This window comes from Hydra viridissima, unplaced genomic scaffold (assembly GCF_058129835.1).
Source record: "Hydra viridissima isolate aposymbiotic clone 2 unplaced genomic scaffold, HvirCarnegie_v1 scaffold_11, whole genome shotgun sequence".
NCBI classification, from domain to species: Eukaryota; Metazoa; Cnidaria; class Hydrozoa; order Anthoathecata; family Hydridae; genus Hydra; species Hydra viridissima.
In genome coordinates, this window is record NW_028324310.1 from 2,588,269 (window position 1) to 2,610,178 (window position 21,910).

Genomic DNA, 21,910 nt, shown 5'->3' on the forward strand with positions numbered 1-21,910 from the left:
AATACTTAGCAAAAGTTGGGCTAAGTTGAAAAAAATATTATTGACAAAAATATGGTGGATGACGCATATTGTCCTTAAACTTAAAGATGAATGTTTCAAAAAATAAGGGTTTAAATTGTTAAGCACAACTTTTCTAGTTATCTAAGAGCTAAAAGACATCGATATTGAATTATATTGTTTTTTCATACTTTGATTCAGAAGGTAGGGTAGAAAATCCGACATTTAATAATTTCTTTCAACGACGTACAATGAAGTGTCGAGAACTCGGTAATACTTAGCGATTTTGTTTTGAAAGGCTTTTTGATGACAGCATAAACAGAATGCTTGGTGTTAGGTACAGTGAAAATTCACTGTACCTAAGAAAGCGTTTTTTGCTAAATACAGTGAAAATTCACTGTACCTAAAGGGGCGTTTTTCGCTAAATACAGTGAAAATTCACTGTGCCTAACGAAGCATTTTTGATAGATACAGTGAAAACTCACTGTACAGTGAAAGTTCACGGTATTTATCAGAAAAGTTTGGTGTTACGTACAGTGAAAATTAACATGGAGATTTATAAAAATAATATTAAAAGTGTTGCTATTTTGAAAGTTAAGGGCGTAATGCTCATCGAAGCTAAGTAACATAAAAATTCACTCCCGTGAAAAACCAAAAAACAGAAACCCAAGAAATAATTTATTAATAAAACTTTATAACAAAGGTACATATTAATGAACCCAGAGAGGGAGTTGTTAATAGAATGGAACTAATTAAGGAATATATTTTTGTAAATGAATTGTCGGGGATATTTTTTTACCGTATATATATATATATATATATATATATATATATATATATATATATATATATATATATATATATATATATATATATATATTAGTTTTGTTGCAGGAGTCCATTAAATACTTTTTAATAAAATTTTGATGTTCACAATAATGATGATGCACACTTGTGGCAATGTTTGCAATTATTTTTGGCGCACTTAAGCCATTTGCACTTATGTCAGACAGTGCAACTGCATCGCACTTATACCAGTTGGCACTTGTGCCGATTTCTGCAAATTCTTATGGCGCACTTATGCTAGTTTGCAGTAATGATAGGTTTTGCAACTGCTTCAGATTTAGACCAGTTCGCACTTATTAAGCGTACCCATAAACAAATAACAGACAATGTCTGAGACATTGTTAAATAAACTTTGCAATGGTTTCAAAGTATTTGTTGAAAAGTAAACTATAAAATCTGATTGAAAGAGCAAACCTATTGGCAACACTTAAAAATAAAAATAAAATTCAACTTTAAACCAAATACTATGGCAAAATCTTTTATCTTGACTTTTAGTGATTAATTAGAGGCTGTGAGTTGCAGTAATGAAACTAAATAATAGTCATTTTTAACAATAGACACCAGCGGGAAGGTAAGTCAAGCTGTCCATCAACTTAAAAACATCACAACAATAACAACACAATGATTACTTCCAATAATACCACATAGCACCAGATATTTGACTTCCTCGTATAAATCTTGGATAAGCATCATAAAGATTTTGGATAAGTAAAAGTACAGAGAATTCGAGTGGATAGTTTCTGGGGATCTTAAATTATTTTCTATGATACTTGGACAGCAAGGTGGTTACACAAAATTTCCTTATTTTTTGTGTGAATATGATAGCCGTGATAAAGCTAAACATTGGAACCAGAAAGTGTGGCCAAAAAGAACATTGAATGTTGGAGAGAAAAACGTGCACTTTGAATTTTTGGTTGATCCTAAAAAGGTTCTTCTACCACCGCTCCATATCAAACTTGGCATGATGAAGCAGTTTGTGAAGATAGTAAGACATTAAAACACCTTTCAAGCAAATTTCCTGGTATGTCTGAAGCAAAGCTGAAGGAGAGAGTTTTTGTTGGTTCATTTGTAAGTTATTCGAGAGTTATTGTTGGTCAGTACATTCATTGGCTAATGGAAGATAACAACTTCAAAAACATGACGAACTATATTGAGAGGTCAGCATGGAATTCTTTTAAAGATGTAGTTACGAAGTTTACAGGGAATCAGAAGGACTTGGACTTTAAAAATATAGTAGAAAATATGTTGTGCAATTTAAAAAAATTTGGGATGCTCAATGAGTATAAAACTCCATTTTTTGAACTCCTATTTGGATTATATCCTGGAAAATCTTGGTGCAGTAAGTGAAGAGCAAGCTGGGAGGTTTCACCATGATATCAAAGAAATGGAGAGAAGGTATCAAGGTCTATTTGATACAAATATGATGGGCAACTACTAATGGATGCTGCATAAGAAAAATGTAAAGTCCCACAAGAGAAAAAGCACTTAACAAAGCTTCGAAACTAAAAAAAAAACAGATTTTATAAAGATTTATAGTTGTATATAATGTAAATAAAATATTTTATGACTTAAAATTAATTAAATTTGTATAATTTTATGATTTTTGCCGACCTGTGTAATCAAGAGTTCACTCATTCAAAAGTTAAATTTGCGCAATTACTATATTATTTCATTATATTACCTAATTTTTACTTTTGTTACTAATATTACTCAAAACAGTTAATTCCTAATTGTTATAAAAGTATGTACACAGGTGGGATTAACGATTATCTAAAATATTACATATCTGGCTATATCTAGATATTCGATGGCTATATATGTTGCATATCCGGTTATACTATGATTCCTGATACCGGATTATCCGGATATCATATCCGGTACACCCCTAATAAATAGCTACCACAAAAACAGCTATAGTTCCATTAATGCTTTCTAAAATGATAAATCCTCATTACAGAGGACATAAAGTGTTGCAAAATAAGGTTTTAAAGAGTTAAAAATGTATACAAAAAAGGAGAAGTCACCACTTATAAAAACTACAAATCAAATTACCTGCTTTGTTTGATACTGCAGTTGCTGATGTAGCAATCGTTGTTGGGGTTGTTGAATAACATTGTGTAGTTTTAAGTAAACAACATACATTGAAGATATTATAACTTCCGTTTTAGAAATCAGTTTGTAGTTTTCAATTCATAGATCTTTATGGTTTCCAATATTTTTAACATAATGCAATGTTGAATATTGGGAATAATAAAGATATAACAAACTTTAAGCCTTGTACTTCGTAATGATAAAAATGCAACTTTTATCTATGCCAGGCTAATTTGTAACTAAATTAAAGAAAATAGTTGATTTTACAAATCTTTACAACATTGATAAAACTAATAGTTACACATTACTTATTTCCATGAGGTATATTATCATGAGTTTTCCAATAAATAAAAACTAACAAGAAATCTCCAACATAAACTTCACGTTGATTGACTTTATGAAAAGGTATAAAATCAAAAACAACTAAATTAGCTGCACAGTTAAGAAATCACTTTACACAACAAACTTAAAAACTGTAATTCTTATAAGCGATACCATAATGTAACTGGATAGAGTGTGTCAAAGCACTTTACAAATTTAAAACTGAATGCAACAAACCATGAATGGAATGAGCTAAATCTTATCGAAAATAGGCTTATGAGAAGTTTAAATAAAAGTGAAAAATTATGTGCATATCACAAGTTCATCAATGGTATCGGGTGGAAACCGTCTAAAAAGTGTGGGCATCCTAATCAAAACAAACAAAAGCACCAACTACACGCTCAGTTCCCGTAACCTTGTTAACAACAGTATTTAAAATGTATAAAATAAATCTTCCCATTGGCACTGTTATGTGTCATTCTCATTTAAACAAAGTGCGAAATTACAACAAAGGCACTCCTAATCTACCAGAACATAACCAAGATTTTGATGATTTTGATCAGGACTATATCCCAGAAGAGATTGTTATTCATGAGAATTTTTTAAACCCAAGTAGTGAATCTAATGTGAAACTATCTAAATATTTGGATGTAAGCCCAGTACGATTTCAAATAAATAAAACATCAGTAGGTATGCTTAGTGAAGATACTAAGAAATACCTAAAGCAAAAACATCAACATATATACACTATTGTATATGTGTGTACTATACATAGTCTATGTACATAGACTATGTATAGTATACACATATACAATAGTGTATACTGTCATAGTATATACAGTATACACTATTGTATATACAGTACTGTACTGCAGTATATATATATATATATATATATATATATATATATATATATATATATATATATATATATATATATATATATATATATATATATATATATATATATATATATATATATATATATATATATATATATACAAATGAGTGTACACTCATATATATAAATAAAATATATATAAATACAATAGTATTGATAACACCAGTAATAATAAGGTAATCTGTGACGATTACTGTGACAGTACTGTATTGCAGTACACTCGAGTGTACTGCAATACAGTACTGTCACAGTAATCGTCACAGCTTACCTAATTATTACTGGTGTTGTCAATACTATAATTATTTTTTATTATTATTATTATATTGGGCTCACCTACAACCATATATAACATCAAGAGGAATACAACAAATCTGGGAACCTTCCTTTACTTTTTTATTGTTATGTTCAACTTTTTCTTTTGAATCAATTTTAACGGGGTGAAAATTTAGTCTACAATATTCATTAACAGACTTTTCTGCTTCATCAAAATCTTTATAATTCTTTATGAAAATATCCTCCATTTTTTAATCGTTTTAACTCTTATTAAAACTCTTAACCCTTCTTTCTACAAAAACTTTATTCTAAAATAAACTCGTTGTTTTAAGCATGCGCACTTAGCAAAATGAAAGTAAATTTTCAAAAATATTCTAAAAATAGATTTTCACTGTACCTATCAAAAAACGCATCCTTAGGTACAGTGAATTTTCACTGTACTTATAATTAACGAAACAGAATGGTTTCTGTTGGTGGAAGTTACTCGTAATAAACAAAATAGAGCGTGTGGTCACCATATATACATATAAATATACATATTTATATGTATATATAGTGTTAATACAATTTATTATTTTTAATTGGTATTTAGAATTAAATAAATTTGGTTAATAAGTTTGCTCATTTGTTTTTATAATTTTTTAAAAGGTACTTATTTTTATGTCTGCATTTTTAGAAATAAGTTCAGTTTTTTTTATTTAGTAAATTTTCTTGATCTAAATAAGTAATAATTTCAAACTTTTTTGTTAACAAAACATACATTTTTGAGATATGTTATTATAGGTAGGCGCAGTTTTTAGAATAGACCAGTTTAATTTAAAGTTAATATTTTTTCCTTTTAGTTGCCAAATATATTTTGACAGCATAGTCTCTTTTGAGAACTTTTTATGATTTTTTTTATTTTTTAATGTACTTGATGGAACTTCCTGGTCAGAGAAATCAATTACTATTTTACAATGCTTACTATATAACTAAAAAAAAAAATTATTTACAAGTATATTTTATAATTATATAGAAATGTGATTTATTTTACTATAGGAGGATGGATCCTGCTTAAATACAACACATTGAAATTTGACTGATAGCATGTTTAATTTGTATAGTAAAGATAAATAAAACTGGAGAAAATAAAGAAAAAGAAAATGTTTATTTGACAAGAATGAAAATATTGCGAGAAAGAAAAAGATCTAGATTGAAAATAAATAAATTAATAAAATCAGCAGTAGTCTTTAGTAGACTGTTGACACAATGAATTTAACTGATTTGTTTGGAAGAAATAGAAATCGATTTATTAAATTCTTTTGTAGTAAAATTGTTACTATTCGAAATACATTATAAATCAATGACAACAAATGCATGGTCATTAGTTGAATTAACAAGTAATTTACATAAATTTATTAAAAGCAGCTAAATAAGTTTAAATATTATGGCAATTGTGGAATGTTTATATACATCAAAATGAATTGGAAAAACCTTTGAGATTGGTTTTAAAAAACATCTTTTGTGATATTATTGGAGTAATAGTTTATATTCTAGTAATAAAGTTTTGTTAAATAGGATATGATTTGTATTGATTATCATTATTTAATTTATCATAATTTTTTAACAAATCAATTGACTGGATGATTATTGTTAAAACAAAATAATTTATTTTGTTTTAACAATAATCATCAAGTCAATTGATTTGTTAATTTTTTGTTTGTTTAGATATTATCTAGATTATCTAGATATTGTTTAGATATTATATATATATATATATATATATATATATATATATATATATATATATATATATATATATATATATATATATATATATATATATATATATATATATAATAGAAAATAGAAAGTGCTCAATATTCCTAAAGAACAAGAAAATAGAAAGACTTCTTGACGATTCTGAAAAAAGAGAAACTGGCAGCAAGTATATATGTATGTATGTATATATATACATACATATATACTTGCTGCCAGTTTCTCATTTTTCAGAATCGTCAAGAAGTCTTTCTATTTTCTTGTTCTTTAGGAATATTGAGCACTTTCTATTTTCTATGTTCTGTTTTGAACATTGAGCACTAATTTAGTAAAATACACTAACACAATTTACATCCAATTTAAAAAATCTATTGCAAATAATAAGTATTCAAGATTTGAATAATAAATAATGTGGTTTATTATAAATCATTATATTATATACTAATTCATAACATGTTATGAACTCATGATATATGCTCAAAAAATTAGAAAACTTTCTTGTCGGACTTTTTTAGTTACCGCTCTATTGTAAACGTTTAGAAAAGTCCCGCGGGATCTAAACGGCACAATTTTACGTCACCCTCAGATAAACGAAACAAACCCGAAATTTACGGAGACTGGCCTTAAACCACATGAGTGTTTGGTTTTTATTTACATTTGACTCTAATACGTTTGGCTTTTAAAATAAATGTAAATCTTAAAATGTATTTTAATAATAATAAATAAATAAACTTTTGGTGTAATAACAATTACAGTTATTATACTATTTTTCCAAAAGAAATACAACTAGGCATATAACATGAAAACTTCAAAGAAATCTCGTGCTGAAATTCAGAAAGCGTTTCATGTTCAGAGAATGTAACATTTGTTTTAAGTCTCGTGTTCAATTTCAAGCAAAAGGATTGCTAAAAGATGAAAGTATTATAGTTTGGTTCCAGTGGGAAAAAGAGAAACAGGAATATGAAAAGATGAGAGAAAAGAAAACAACAAGTGTTATCAGGAAAAGTGTGAAGCGTGGAACACTTAAAGATCTTAAATTAAAATTCTGTGAATCAATTCGAAACGAGCTATGCAAGCATGTTTTTATAATAAGACACCAGTTCAGAATGTACAAACAATTAAAAGAAACAGTAAATGTGAACGAAGCTGTTATACATATAGATTTTTCTGAGAACTATGTGTGCAAGAATTTTGCTGCAATTCAATCTTCACATTTTGGAGCAAGTAACAAGCAAGCTATATTGCATACAGGAGTAATTTATAAAATGGATGGACATCAGTCATTTACAACTATATCCGACTCTTTGAGGCACGATCCTCCTTCTATATGGGCACATCTGGAACCCGTGCTAATTGAACTCAAGATAGATAACCCAAAAATTACAGATCTTCATTTTTTTTCTGATGGACCAACCACACAATATAGGAATAAGCAAAACTTCTTCTTATTCTCTACATTGATATACGAATTAAAATTTAATTTAGCCAGTTGGAATTTTTTTGAAAGCGGGCATGGCAAGGGAGCACCAGATGCGATAGGAGGATCTGTGAAACGTCAGGCAGATCAATTGCTTAATATGGGTTGTGACCTTCCAGATGCAGAAAGTTTATATAATTTTCTTAACAATGGACATTCATTAATAAAGTTTTACTATATTGAGGGATCCAAAATTATTTCTTTTGACTCAAAATGTTCCAAAACATTAAAGGCTATTACAGGCACTATGAAATTGCATCAGCTGCACACAGACAGAAAATTTAATGTTTCGTATCGAGATTTAAGTTGCTTCTGTAAGAGGGCTACAGTTTGCACATGCTACAATTTAAAGCGATATATGTTTTCCAAAAACACTAGCACGGTAAAAAAGTATTTGTGTATTTTATTATTTTGCTTATTTATTTGCTTCTATAATAATTAAATTTATTTTAAGTACTTCCGTGAATTTCTTTTTAATATTTCAGAATTTTAACAGTGATGAAAGCATTACTTCGGCCGATGCAATGGATGTCAATGATGACCAATTTCAACATTTAAGCAACAATATCATTGATCTGGTTAATTTCGATGAAAATTTGAATATCTTGTTGATTGAAGCAAATGATGTTGTGAGCGACCACGACTTTCTTCACATTAATGATGTATGGTAATGATCCAGTAACGGAGCGAACAGTATTTGTACAATTTAAATCCAAAAAAGATTTTTGTCGAGTTAGTTTCTTTTTTTAAAGACGCTTTACCTTTTTTAAAAAGACAATGTACTGAATTTATTTGTATACTAAGATTTTCCCTTTAATTTAAAATGTAACTTACACTGTTTTGCTTTTAAATAATAAATAATTAGCAAATGTCAGTAACGGAGCAGACATTGTAACATTAATTAAATTTTTTATGTCATTAAATTTGGCTAATATACTTAACATGTAGGCTGTAGTTATAGTACCTAGTATATTTCATTACAAAAATAGAATTTGTTACAAAAATAATAATAATTCACAGATGTAGTTACATTTAAGTTACGGTAACGAAGTGGAAAAAATTATTGGGCCTCATTACTTGATGATATCCAAAAACAGTTAAAAAGCAGATTCGTGCAAAACCAAATCTATTTTGTACATCCCTAATGATAAAATTTACCATACTTGTTAAAATTTTATAGATAGTCCAAACTTTATTTTCATGCAACATTAGTTGCGACAAAACCGTCTTATGAGAAATTGACTCATATTCCGACTTCTACCGGTCAAATTTGTTTCACAAATTCTTCCTCAGTAAACCCATTATAACTATGCATTTACTGAAGCTTATGGTTGTAAAAGACAAAAAAATTAATCAAGAATAGCTCACAAATCTGAAAAAGGTTGATTTTAGCTATGAACTTTGCTTAATAAAAATTTAACTGTGTTTAAACTTTGACGTCTAAAACTTGGTTTTTGCTAAAAGGCTATGTATGGTTTACTAGAATGGATTAAGTGAAACAAATTTTCTTTGTTATGTTGAAATTGCTATGATATAGTTTAAAGGTCGAATAAGAGCTTTCCAGTGTTCTTTTCACCCTACTCTCAGATTATGCCTCCCACTTTAAGGCTTAAGTCAAAGAGTATTTCTTATTTTTGTCGGAAATATCGAACTTGCCTCGCTTTTTTTTCTTCTTGAATTTGTTGTTGTTTTTATTTCGCGAACGACCAAGTTATAAATTTTCTTATTTTCGATACCTGAATCGCATTTTGTCTAAAGGTATTATAACTAAAAGCATCTTAAAGTTCACAAAAAACTATTGATTTCAGAAGTTGGAAAGAAATACAAAGTATGTATTTGAAATGAGCATTTTTGATGAAACATTTTAAAACAGTCAGTCATGTAAAACTACTTTAACTTATAATGATCTTGTTATTTTTATTATTATTGTTGTTACTAATAGTAACAACATATGATAATAAAAATAATAAGACCATACCTTTCGTTGCATATTCTTGAGCCTTCTACAAGTGATGTACAACCTTATTTTTAACCTTTTATAGATATATCAAAAGAAGTAATCTTATATTCCTATCTAATATCTCATTACTGCATAAATAATGAGTCTTCATGAGGAATATTTAAAGTATTTATGTAGAAAGTGTGGCTGCATGATAAAACAGGATAGTCACTATTAATTAAAATCTGTTGTTATCTTTAAACAAGCAACTCTTAGTTTTTACAAGCTGGATATAACCTCAGACAATCAAAAAGTTCATCCTGAATATTTATGCAAATCATGTTATATGGTCTTATGCAGGTTAGATATAAAATCAAAAAAAGGCTTTAAATTGAGAGGAGTGATAAATTCTTCACTTTTTCTGAACACACAGAAACCTGTTATGTATGTAACACACTCACAAGAGTTGGAAGAAAAAAAAAGTACATGTGATAAGTATTCATCAACAGTTAAAAGCATTTGCATCAAAACATGGTTTTGACTATAAAAATAATCAAATAACAAAAATTATTTTGTAATAGTTAAAATCAATAGTTATCGCCAATCAAATGGCATGTGGAGACTAATTATTTTAAATCGTAAAGTGCAATTATTCATTAATATTATCAAATCTCTTCCAGATCTACTAAATCTTCAATCTGCTAATATTATATTTTCCAACATTTTATGCATAAACATCTGTAAAGGTAATAATGACTTCCGCTATCTTTTTTTCTAATCAGAAGTAAATTTTCTGATTTTCAAAATTTCTGAAGCACATCAAATAAGGATGTTGGAATAATTGAAACAAAAGAAGACAATACAGTTGAAAACTTTAAAGTTATTAGACATAAAGAATATTCATTATTATATTCAGAAGTCTGTTGTGATTTTAGTACCATATACCGTACCAACTTTCGTGTAATGGAATGCAGGTTAAAGAGTAAAGAAAGTCAATCATTTATTACCTTCAACTGGCCTCTTTTTTATCTGTGTAAATTTTCTTACACCAGTATATGAAATAAATGTAATAAAGACAATTTGCATTCTTCTATATGGAAGTTCAATAGTAGATTACAAAACTTACAGTTTTGAATAATTTCTAAAATCAAAAATAAGAATTATTACAATATTTTCATAATCTTAAAATATTTGCAAATATAAAATAGCACCAGTTTAGACATTAAATTCCACAACATGCGAGTATAAACACACTTTTAGTACCAATGTAACATTTCTTTTCATGCTTTTTAAAATTCGATTCTATAAGATATTTATTGTGACACTTCGGACAGGTAAATTTAGTTATTAACCGTTCTTCTGTTTTTTCCAGCTTTTTTTGTTTCTTCTTCTGCAATCGACTCAATAGAAACTGCTGATAAAGGGTCTGTGTAACGTTTCATTTCCGTATCGTTATCGTTATCGTTATCATACCGATATGATATCGGAAAAAAAAGTATTATCGGAATGATTACAATTTTATAAAAATTTTAACCGGTATTGTAGTTAGTTTAAATCTCGGTATATATCGGAACTCTCGTCACTCCGATGAAAAAAAATCCACCTTCCAGTTGTGCCTCATGTAATAGAAAAACTGAGCCTTTCAATAAAAATATTCCGTATTAAGGATACAAGGATGAAGTCTTGATAAAATTTTTATAATGATTTGATTTACTTTACTGATTTTTTCGAAACCAGAGTTTAGATCTCCGTTTTTTTGTGTAATTGTACTTTTAATCGTTTCATGCTAATCACACAATGGAATCGCACAATTGAAAATATAAAGAAAGATTATTGAAATTAATGTGATAGGATTTTATCGTTGAACTGAATTCAATGTTATGAATAAATATTTTCCTGTTGTCATAAGTTATTCAGAAAAAAAATCTTTTTACCAAAAGTTCAAAGTTAAGAGCAACTACGAAAAGTAACAGCTTTCCATGACTGGATACTTCATTTGGTTACATGTTTTAGCAGGTAATTAAGTACAAATTATAATTTATATGTCATAAGGTCAAAAGTGTTATCATTTTCTGACTTTTTTTAATTAAGTTAATACGGGGTTTAAGCTAATTTAAAATTTTTTACTTACCAATAATTTTTGTCTTCTTCTAAAACTTTATTTGTACTAATATTTGTTTTGAAGTTTTGATATAACTTCATTTGCATCCTGTGAAACCCTTCGATTGATCATTGTTTAAATGCACAAACCAATCAACTTTCATTATAAAGTTTTTTATTATAAAGTTTTTCATTATAAAGTTATTTACGTAGAATTGTTTTACAACAACGGAGTGTACTTAGCGCTTACATATATATATATATATATATATATATATATATATATATATATATATATATATATATATATATATATATATATATATATATATATATATATTAGGGCTTGCAAAGTAAACGCGTTAAAGCGCTAATAATTTAACGCAAGTTAAAAAAATTAACGCAGATGAAATTTTTTAACTCATAAATTTTCATAAAACCCTAACCCTAACCCTGACGATTAGATTAGATCATAAATTATTTTGGCGATGCTAATTTTGGTTAGCATCAAAAAATAATTTTTGAGCAATAAAGAAATTTTTATACCACTTTCTTATTTCTAATCAATGTTTACTCATTGATGATGCCATTTTGTATTATTTGTCTCAATTATGTCTCTCTTACCTTATAATTTTTGTTTTCGAAATTGTTTTGATCGCGTTGTTGTCTTGTTAATAAATTTATTAAATTTCCAAAATTTTAATATCTTATCCTGATGAACTTTATTTGTTAATAATTTAAATTATGGGTTCAAACGGCAATCAATCTATCCTCAACGGAGCCTTTATTTTTAAAGACGAATCAAAAAAATTGGTTATCTGTAAATATTGTTCCAAAGAATTTGCATATCACCGAAGTCTTACAACGCTTCAGTATCATTTGAACAGTAAACACGTGTTCTTCGCAACTACTAGTAAAAATCAAAACAAGATCGTGAGTTCCTCAAAACAACTTACAATTGAGGACAGTATTAAATCACAAAATGGCGTAAATAAACAAATTTCTGCAGATAAATCAAAGGAAATTACGGAAGCCATTGTTTGCTGGGTTGCCAGTAGCTGTCGACCACTCAACAGATCCAGGTTTGTTACAGATCCAGGTTTGACGAATGTCATTCGAACAGCAACGTCCGACTACAGTTACAATCTTCCCTGTCAAAACACAATTAAAATTAAAATGCAAACACTCTATGAAGATGAGAAGAAAAAAAAATAGACCTCGTAAACATGGCTACTAGTATAGCAATTACCTGTGATCATTGGTCTTCAATGGGTAATGTCAGTTACCTTGGTTTAACATGTCATTTGATAGATAACAACTGGATGTTGAACTCATTTGCCTTAGGTGTTCATCAAACATTGGACCGACACACCAGTGACAATGTTTCAACCCACATCAGAAATATTGCAGATGAATGGGGATTATTTGAAAAAATATTTTCTATTGGTACTGATAACGGTAGAAACATTGTAAAGGCTGTATCAAGTTTTCCCTTCAAACATCTTCAATGTTTCGCACATACCGTTCAGCTAATTATAAAATCTGCCATTGAAGAGACTGCATTTGACATAACACTAGCTAAATGTCACAGAATTGTTGGACATTTTAAACATAGTCCAGCAAATAATATGGAATTACATGAAAATCAGATTGACCTCGACCTGCCACAAGAAAATCTAATTCAGCATGTTGTTACAAGGTGGAATAGCATGTATGATATGCTGAGACGTATGTTGAAACATAAAAAAGCCATCACAGTAACACTTGATGAGCAAAACCATTACTTACAGACTTTGACAGAAAGAGAGTGGGAAAAAATGGAGAAAATTGCTGATGTTTTGCAACCATGCAAAGTGGCTTCAGAATTGTTAGGTGGTAATAAATACGTATCTAGTTCGGTGGTTTTACCAATTATATGCCACTTATCACGTGAAATGGTTATTCAAGATGATGATCCTCGTTACATCGCGCTATTTAAAGAAAAATTTGTAAATGAAATGGAGCGCAGATTTAATGATTTTTCAAATGATAGTTGGTTGCAAATCTCGTCAGCATTGGATTCAAGATTTAAAAATTTATCGTTTATAGCTTCAAATGAAAGATCAAATGTCTGGCAGAGATTATCGAAGCTTCTTGAATCTGTTCCAGACCTCAGACCAGTATCAATAGAACAAGAACCAAAAGAGGTGAGCATTTTGTAGTAATAAATTTGATATTGTTTTTTTATTGAATTATTCTAATGACATAATAATAGATTCAAAATTGCATTTATTAAAATAATCGTTTTAATGATAGATAAAACTCTATGAGTACTATAATATTAATTGAAATAGTTAGATAATATCTATATGCTTTATTTATGGTAATATTTGAATAATTATTTTGCAACAGCCATCAGCAAAAAATTTTAAAATGGCATTCAATCTACCAGATCTGGATGAAGTTGATTCCCCAAGTGAAGATGAAGTGAGTCGATATTGAAAAGAACCCTGCGCCAAAATGGATTCAGATCCTCTTCAGTGGTGGAAGCTACATCAAGGTTCATATCCTCGATTAGCAACAATCGCAAAGAAATATTTGTCAGTTCCAGCGACTACAGTTCCATGCGAAAGACTGTTTTCAACCGCTGGATTCATTGCAGACAAGCACAGATCATCTCTGCTGCCAGATTCATTGAACATGTTATTATGTTTAAAAGACTGGCTTTAAGAAATTTTTTGTTTCAAGTTTTTAAAATATTTTATTTTTATTGGTTGTATTAGAAACAATATAAACTATAATTAGAACTTTTTTATGATGTTTTATCATTTGCATGCAAATAGATCAAATGATTTAAAAAACTTTTCCTGTTTGTTTCCTTTATTTATTTAAATTATAATGTTCGATTAATCGCGCGATTAATTATGATCAAAAAATTTAATCGTGCGATTAATTGCGATTAAAAATTTTAATCGCATGCAAGCCCTAATATATATATATATATATATATATATATATATATATATATATATATATATATATATATATATATATACATATATATATGTTGTTTCTTTCAGTTTTAATTTATTCCAATAAATTGTTCTCTTCCCTGTCAATTCCAAACAAATAACAAGAATCTTCTTTGACGTTTTCAATTTTGGGTCTCAATCTATTTCCTGTCCTGGACCCTCAAAAAACAATCAGGTCGTACACAAAAGGCCAAATTTAAACTTCCTACTGTTTTCCCTTAAAGTATAATGGAGTCTGATATTTCTGATTCATGCGGACATTACGTCGCATGAATCTTTTTGTTGTTATTTCATGGTTCGTGAAAGCATCAGTGCATGTTTGACAAGGGCTGCGTTCAGAAACCTATAGCCATAAGTTAAACCGGTTGACGGAAAAACCGTTTAGAAACAGCACAGTTCCGAGCGAAAATAATTAGGTCAGCGTGAACCAGTTAGCTAAGTTGGCGTTTCTGAACGCGCCCACACAGTGTTGTTGGAGGACGGGATGCATCGCAGTACATACGGTACATCGGTTTTTAGTTGCAAGCTTCAACAATGGTGTATATTGTTTATTTTTTGTTTATTGACATTGATCGCATTTCGTCAGACTGCTGCCCAACTGTCATAGATCAATACGTAGGCGAATGACATACGGACAGTATTCTCGAGAATGACCGCGACGAGACGCCACCGTCGCGCATATGCCAACAGTCGTCGGCCACCTTCTGACGCTGCCGCCACCTCCTTCCATGGTCGCTAGGTGGCGCGCACCTGTCGCCGAGTGAATGAATCGGTTCGGTGGCTCAGGGCGAGCGGTGCATGCGACAGACTCGCGTCGTCCAAAGATCAGCACCAGTGGCGACGTAGTGCGACTGAAAATTGCACCTCGGCGTGTGTGCGTGTGAGTGAGTGCGTTTTCGTCGGTGCCCGCAGTTCGTGGGGACTGTAGTGACGGACGGACGGAGTGCTGCTGCCTCACAATACAGACGAGACACGAGTTGTTGAAACTAATAATGGTAACGGTATCGTATGTAGTGACTGTGTGTACGACGTGATGATGGGAGTCACGGGTTAATTTTTACGTTAACTTTGGCAGGTGATCGAGTTTGTTTCCTCCGTCGAATTATCAGTCAAATCTTCTCCGTTGCCGCTGGCGTCGTTGTGTTCGTAATTATAGGAAGGAAGGAGCATAGGCTTTATCTGATCTGTCTTGCTGAATGGATAACATTTGTCAGGCGGTGTTGAACGCCAACTAATTGCGGTGCGATCACAACGGCGACATCACAGTATACAAACACGGCTGGATGGACTCGTTCGATTGATAATGCAATAATGCATTATCATGGCATTATAAACGTAGAGGTCGATCATAATTAAGAGTCAATATAAAAAAACCGATATAAAAAAACATGTTTGAACTGCATCTTTATCACTCGATTTTGCCCATGCGTGTACTGGGATTCGAACTCATACACCTTCGACTTCCTTATACAAAATGTATAAAGCAAAGCACCCTACAATGTGAGCTATCGCAACTCATATCAGCAACGCGACGCTAAGCAGTATACTATCGGTTTCTGCCAGGTTAGTAAGATGACTGCATTTTGACAGTGCAGGGTAATTATTTTTCTACTTTATAGTTAAAACCAAACTGGAAGTTCGAAGTGACAAGTATATTGGCTCGAAAGCTGGACCGCCCCAACGCTTTTAGGCGCTACCGTTTGTGTGCAGTTTTAGCTTTCGCTGCGTCGCAAGGCGCGTCACCCCTGTTCTAGCTGTAAACTAAGCGCTGCGCTGCCGGTTTTGGAAAATCGCACAAAGTTTACAGAAATAACGGGCAGAAATAACATATTATTTTATACTATGACTCACTTAATCAATGTAAACTAAAAAATAGCGACATGGGCATTCCTTGAACATTTAAAGCCACTAAATCTTCAATCACAGCATGTCCGGCAGGACAATTTATGCAGTACAGTTAAGGATCGACGGGTTGGCTTTCAGTGCTAAACATAGCAACTTTGACCCCCTGTGGAATCTAAACTATTTAACCGATCGCCATGAAAAGTTACATGGGTGAATACGTCGATCAGATGAGTAACTATGCCAACTTTGGTTGTGATCGGCTCAGGGGTTAATGACTGGTAAGGCCTAGGCCTATACGGTTTTTTGGCTTGAAATTGTCTATTTGGCCCAAAATTGACCCATTTTTGAGCCCTCACGGCCCCACGAGTTTTTACTGGTTGATGTGACCCCCAAAATGCACCTTCTCGGGTGAAACAACGTTGTTGGAACCATTAAGCGCGATCGTAGGTGGTCTGGTGTGACCTGTAGCCGTGTCAAAGAAAAAAAAAAAAAATGGACATTTACAGAAAAAGTCCATGACTTTACCACCCCCCAGCTTGGACCCTTGTTAACGGATTCCAACTAATTTTTGTTTTTGAGCCCCTTTTGGGACCTAGACTATGGGTGCATAATATGATTGAAATCGGTCAACTGGTTTGGGATAATTGAATTTCCATTAAATTATCGTCATAAAAGTTACCTTTATTTCATCAATGCAGTTGTCATCAGTTATCGTTTTGCGTTCTGTATTTTTTTATGTCATCAGTTATCGTTTTAACGTTCCAATATTTAACAGGAATAACGCTGAACTCCGTCTAGTGGCCGAATGGTTACGGTCGCGCACTTCTGGCTACATGATTTACATACACCACGAGGCAGAGGGCCTTGGTTCGATCCTTGGGCAAACATGGGTAACCAGGAACAGAGCATGCGTAAGAACATAAGGCAGTGACGGGTTGTTAACAGCAATGACCAAATCCAACGAATGAAAATGACTTCATGTACTTAACAGTTCATAAGCGACACGAAACATCAAAATCAAAATCTTGCTGCAAATACTGTTGAAATAATGAAAATTAGCCTAATCAATAAAATGCAAGTGAGGTGACATATCAGGCTACATATTGGACGTTGGGTGTTGCTAACACTAACCTTGAATTTGCATGAAAAATATACTAATTATATATTTATTTTATCGTTTCGGAGGCTAATTTTCTAAATCTATTGAGTATTAGAAATATGGTTATTTAATGGTTTAACATAAAACATACTATAGCAAACAAAGCCTGGTTTTAGTTTTTTTACTCTGCAATAATAATCAATGTAAAAATGCTGCATGTGTGTAAAATGCAATATTACACTTCTTTCATAACTGTCCTATAGGTTTATTAAGTGAATATACTAGTATTGACTATTGTATCTTTGGTTAGGCTGTGCCTTCTGCTAATTTACATATGCACCATCATATTAAGTTGTCTGCACAGTTAAAAAAAAGGTAAGTTGTGATATATGTTTGATGCCAAACAACTTCGCATGTGTTTGACCATGTGTATGACCTGCTAAGTGTTTTTTTACGCCGATAGATGCTGTACGTTCTGGGACATCCGATAAATATAACTTCTGCTGAGGACGCTATTCGAAATGTAATTACAGAGCTAAAGGAATCCGTGCTTCAGAAAAATGCTATTAAAACAACAAAGGCTTTACTTTTGTTCCACCAGCTGGAGTACGCTCAGACAAAAGACAGTCACACGCCTCCAATTATTCTTGCCATCAAAGACGGCTGGTTCGAGGCGGCAGAAATGCTCATCAGTGCTGGTCTTGATGTCAATGCCGTGGATACAGAGGAATTAAGCTGCTCGGCTTTGCACTTCGCGATGGGTCGCCAGTGCCCACTTGGCCTCGTAAGCCTGCTGCTGGATAAGGGTGTTGATCCCAATCTACGAACTTTGTCAGGTAATCCACCTTTACACTACCTCTGCTGTAGCCAGTCGGACAAATACGATCTGCTCATCAGAAAAGCGGACCCGAATGCAGTAAAGGTGGCTGACGGCATCGGCTACACAGCACTACATTACACAGTCACTGAGGTATCGATTATTGACACTGATGCTGAGTATGAATCCGTCATTTATATAATTAATGACATGATTGAACGTGGTGCTGATATCAACGCAAAGAACAGACGTGGAGAAACGCCGCTGATGCTTGCCATGAGTAACAGCCGTTACCTCCCGAAGTTTGTCGATTTCTTGTTGCGTAGCAGAGCATGTGCACTGCAACGAGATCTATTTGGCAGAAACATTCTCTTCTATTACGCCATATACGGGGACGAGGCAAATTTCAAAACGCTGGAGATTCTGATAAGCACCGGCTGCAATTTGTCGGACAAGGATGACGCGGGCGATACTGTTTTTCACTACATGATCAAGTTTTACAATTCGTCAATCTTCGAACGACTACTGCATTGCGTCACCTTCGACATTGGTGCATGCCTCAACTTTCTGGGTCAGTCGCCGCTGCACGTTCTCTGCTTCACCGGTCCCGCGGTATGTCAAGGACCGTTGGACATTATCGAGAGGCGTTTGAAATGGTTTCAGCTGCTGCTGGATCGCGGATGCAGTCTCACCGAACCGGACAAACGAGGTTTCACTCCGCTTCATGGCGTCGCTGCTTTCGATGAAAGTTGCGACCTGCTTTTGAACCTTCTGACAATGCCCATAGACGTGAACGCTCAGGACAACAATGGTGTTACACCCCTCCATCTGTCGACGGCAAACTTAATGGTACCCCAGCTCGCAGAAACATTGCTGGGAAGCTCAAGGTGTGATGTAAATAAGCGTGACATTCACGGATCTACTGCTCTACACTTCGCAGTTTGGCATGGCAACTGCACTGCTGTGAAAGCTTTACTTTGTCATGGGATCAACTATGAAATAAAAGACAAACTGCAGTTGTCTGCCTATGACCTCGCGATCTTCCTTGGGAAAGAACAGGTAGCTCGGCTGATCAAAGACTTCTCCGAAAGCAATCTTTCTGCTGACTTTGAATGTTCGGAATTATTTGATGCTGAGGAGGAACTCTATGAAAATCCTGTTGACATTGATTCGCTACTTTATCAGCATGACTTCGATCGAAATCCAGACGATATTGTTGACATGATGAAGCCATTAAGAGATGACGGTATTGGTAGATGGTTGGAATTGTTGCACGGATCGTCGAAAGTGCCAGAATTTTTGATGTTGAAACTTGTTCGCAAATTGAAAATGTCTTCACCGTATCCCAGTGTGATGTTTCTGAACGAATTGAATATGTTGAACAAATCGATGAACGAGTTTATTAGGAACATAGGAGAGAAACTCGGCGAAATAAATCCGGTGTTCAAAAACATAACCATTTTATCGGGCAGTGTCAGTGAGGGAACTAAAGTTTATCCACCAAATGAATTTGATTATATATTCCTTTTGACAGAGTTCAGCAAAATAGTCAAAGTCATAGAGACAGATAATGAAACACCCTCCGGCTGTGCAAAACTGGGAATTGCGGACGATCAAGCGATGAAAAACTTCGCGGATTTCACTAACAGCAAAAACTTATTTCAGCCACGATATATCTTGCACAAATTTAAACAATCACTTTTGAAAGCCATTAGCCAAATAGACAACCTACAGTTTGAATCACTCTATTTCATGGAATATGCGGACAATTTCAGGCCGGAGCTTCATTTTTACTACATTGGAAAAACAGTCAAAGGACTGAAAATATCTGTCGACGTTATTCCTGCTGTACAGATAACCAATTGGCTCCCAAAAACCACGAAGCCCGTAATTCACGTGCACCATATTAATGCAGACATATCAAATGATTGCTTGTTCGTTATTGGACCCGAAGGACCACCAAACGTTCCTGATGTTTACTTTAGAATTTCGTTTTCCTTCGCAGAGACACGGGTCATCAATTTGCTGCCCCCCAGTGTGTTGTTGGGCTACAAAATATCAAAACTTATATCGTCACTTAAACCCGAACTATTCGATTATATGACGAACTCCCTTTCATCGCAAACGATGATATCTAGTTATCTGTTGAAAAACAGTCTTCTGTTTGCTTTCGAAGAAGATTTAAGAGATGGTGTGTCAACATTGTCAGAAGAAGACCACAGCGCCAGTTTGACATGCAATGCAAAGCTATTTTCTCAAGGTATTCAATGGGCTATTAAAACATACCGGAAGTTGGAAGAATTTCTTAAGAATGGCTCAGTCCCGTGCTATTTCCTGCCAGAATATAATGCAAACTGCAGGACACCGCTTGTCACAGTAGGCCAAACTGATCAAGCACTGCCAAGTGCTCGGATATGTGTCGGTATGCTGGAAGTTCTTCATCAGCGAAGGGCTGATTTGATTAATAATGTGGACATTATGGCAATAATTAACAATATGAGTTCGTTGTAATCCCACCAATACGTCATGTTCGTGATCATAAGCGAAGCATTCCTGGTTTACGCTTTAACAGTTGATTTCATAATTTATCCGTATTAAATACTACAATTAAAGTTCATATTAAAATGCTTTAAGTATAGCATAAATTGTATTTATGACTGAGTACGTTTATTTATTTATTTATTTATTAAAATTAACCATATATAGTATTAAAATAGTAAGTAATAAAAATACATAAATAAAGCAGATACATGTATAGGGGGACAAAGGGCAAAAGCCTCTTACAGGATGTTCCCCAAAATAGAAATACATTTGTTGCAATTAATACAATGAAGTGAACAATATTAAGTTACTGAAAGTTTAAAAATTGTGGAAAATCAACAGCTCTGATAGAACGTTTTGAAGCAGGAAGAGAAGGAGATAGATGCAGGTTGACAGGTCGATAGTTCCAACCATCGACATTGCGGTAGAACGTAGGCCTCGATGTGAGGAATTTGTTCGGACGCCTTTAAAGGTTTCTGTATTTATGGAGAAGTAGGGCCTAGAATATAAATTAGGATTTATGGTGCATGACAAATTTTGGTACATTGAGTTTTAGGGAACAAGTCTAGCTGTTTAACCCTGTAACGCACACCTGGGGTCCATTGGACCCCAGGGGTGATAAAAGCGTCTATATCTTGGCCGTAGTTTGTTTCTTGAAAGTAAAATTTTTCTAATTCCTTGACTACCCACCCCTCTACAAGTTTTGAGAAGTTGGATGGTTTTCTACTTCCGGTTTTTTTATAAAATATGAAAGAACACACTGACGTCATATTAAGTACACCTGGGGTCCATTGGACCCCAACGACAAACAACAGTTCTATGACAAATAGCAACAAAATTCCAAAGCCAAACCATATGTTTTCGGGGTCGGTCACTTCAAAGGAAACCAGTACT

General features: G+C 32.7%; 2 protein-coding genes and 1 long non-coding RNA gene across 5 annotated transcripts; 2 read left to right on the forward strand and 1 right to left on the reverse strand.

Annotated features, from left to right (window-relative positions):
- Positions 1-890: 890 nt before the first annotated feature.
- Positions 891-4,814, reverse strand: LOC149881686 (uncharacterized). The gene is made up of 2 exons (XR_016444734.1): positions 4,490-4,814; positions 891-3,173 (listed from the first exon to the last, which is right to left on the reverse strand). It is a non-coding gene; the product is annotated as an uncharacterized LOC149881686 (long non-coding RNA).
- A 6,664-nt stretch (positions 4,815-11,478) lies between these two features.
- LOC149881687 (uncharacterized) lies at positions 11,479-21,167 on the forward strand. Of its 2 annotated transcripts, XM_090067466.1 has the most exons (3): positions 11,479-11,619; positions 17,969-18,033; positions 18,122-21,167. In XM_090067466.1, the coding sequence occupies exon 3, from the start codon at positions 18,122-18,124 to the stop codon at positions 20,984-20,986; it is 2,865 nt and encodes a 954-aa protein (XP_089923592.1). In that variant the 5' UTR covers positions 11,479-11,619; positions 17,969-18,033; the 3' UTR covers positions 20,987-21,167. The 2 variants fall into 2 exon arrangements, with proteins under 2 accessions (XP_089923592.1, XP_089923593.1); XM_090067467.1 differs by lacking the exon at positions 17,969-18,033.
- LOC149881688 (E3 SUMO-protein ligase ZBED1-like) lies at positions 12,848-14,668 on the forward strand. Of its 2 annotated transcripts, none has more exons than XM_090067619.1 (2): positions 12,848-13,889; positions 14,095-14,668. In XM_090067619.1, the coding sequence occupies exons 1-2, from the start codon at positions 12,930-12,932 to the stop codon at positions 14,182-14,184; spliced, it is 1,050 nt and encodes a 349-aa protein (XP_089923745.1). In that variant the 5' UTR covers positions 12,848-12,929; the 3' UTR covers positions 14,185-14,668. The 2 variants fall into 2 exon arrangements, with proteins under 2 accessions (XP_089923745.1, XP_089923746.1); XM_090067620.1 differs by having other exon boundaries at positions 14,135-14,668.
- Positions 21,168-21,910: the final 743 nt, after the last annotated feature.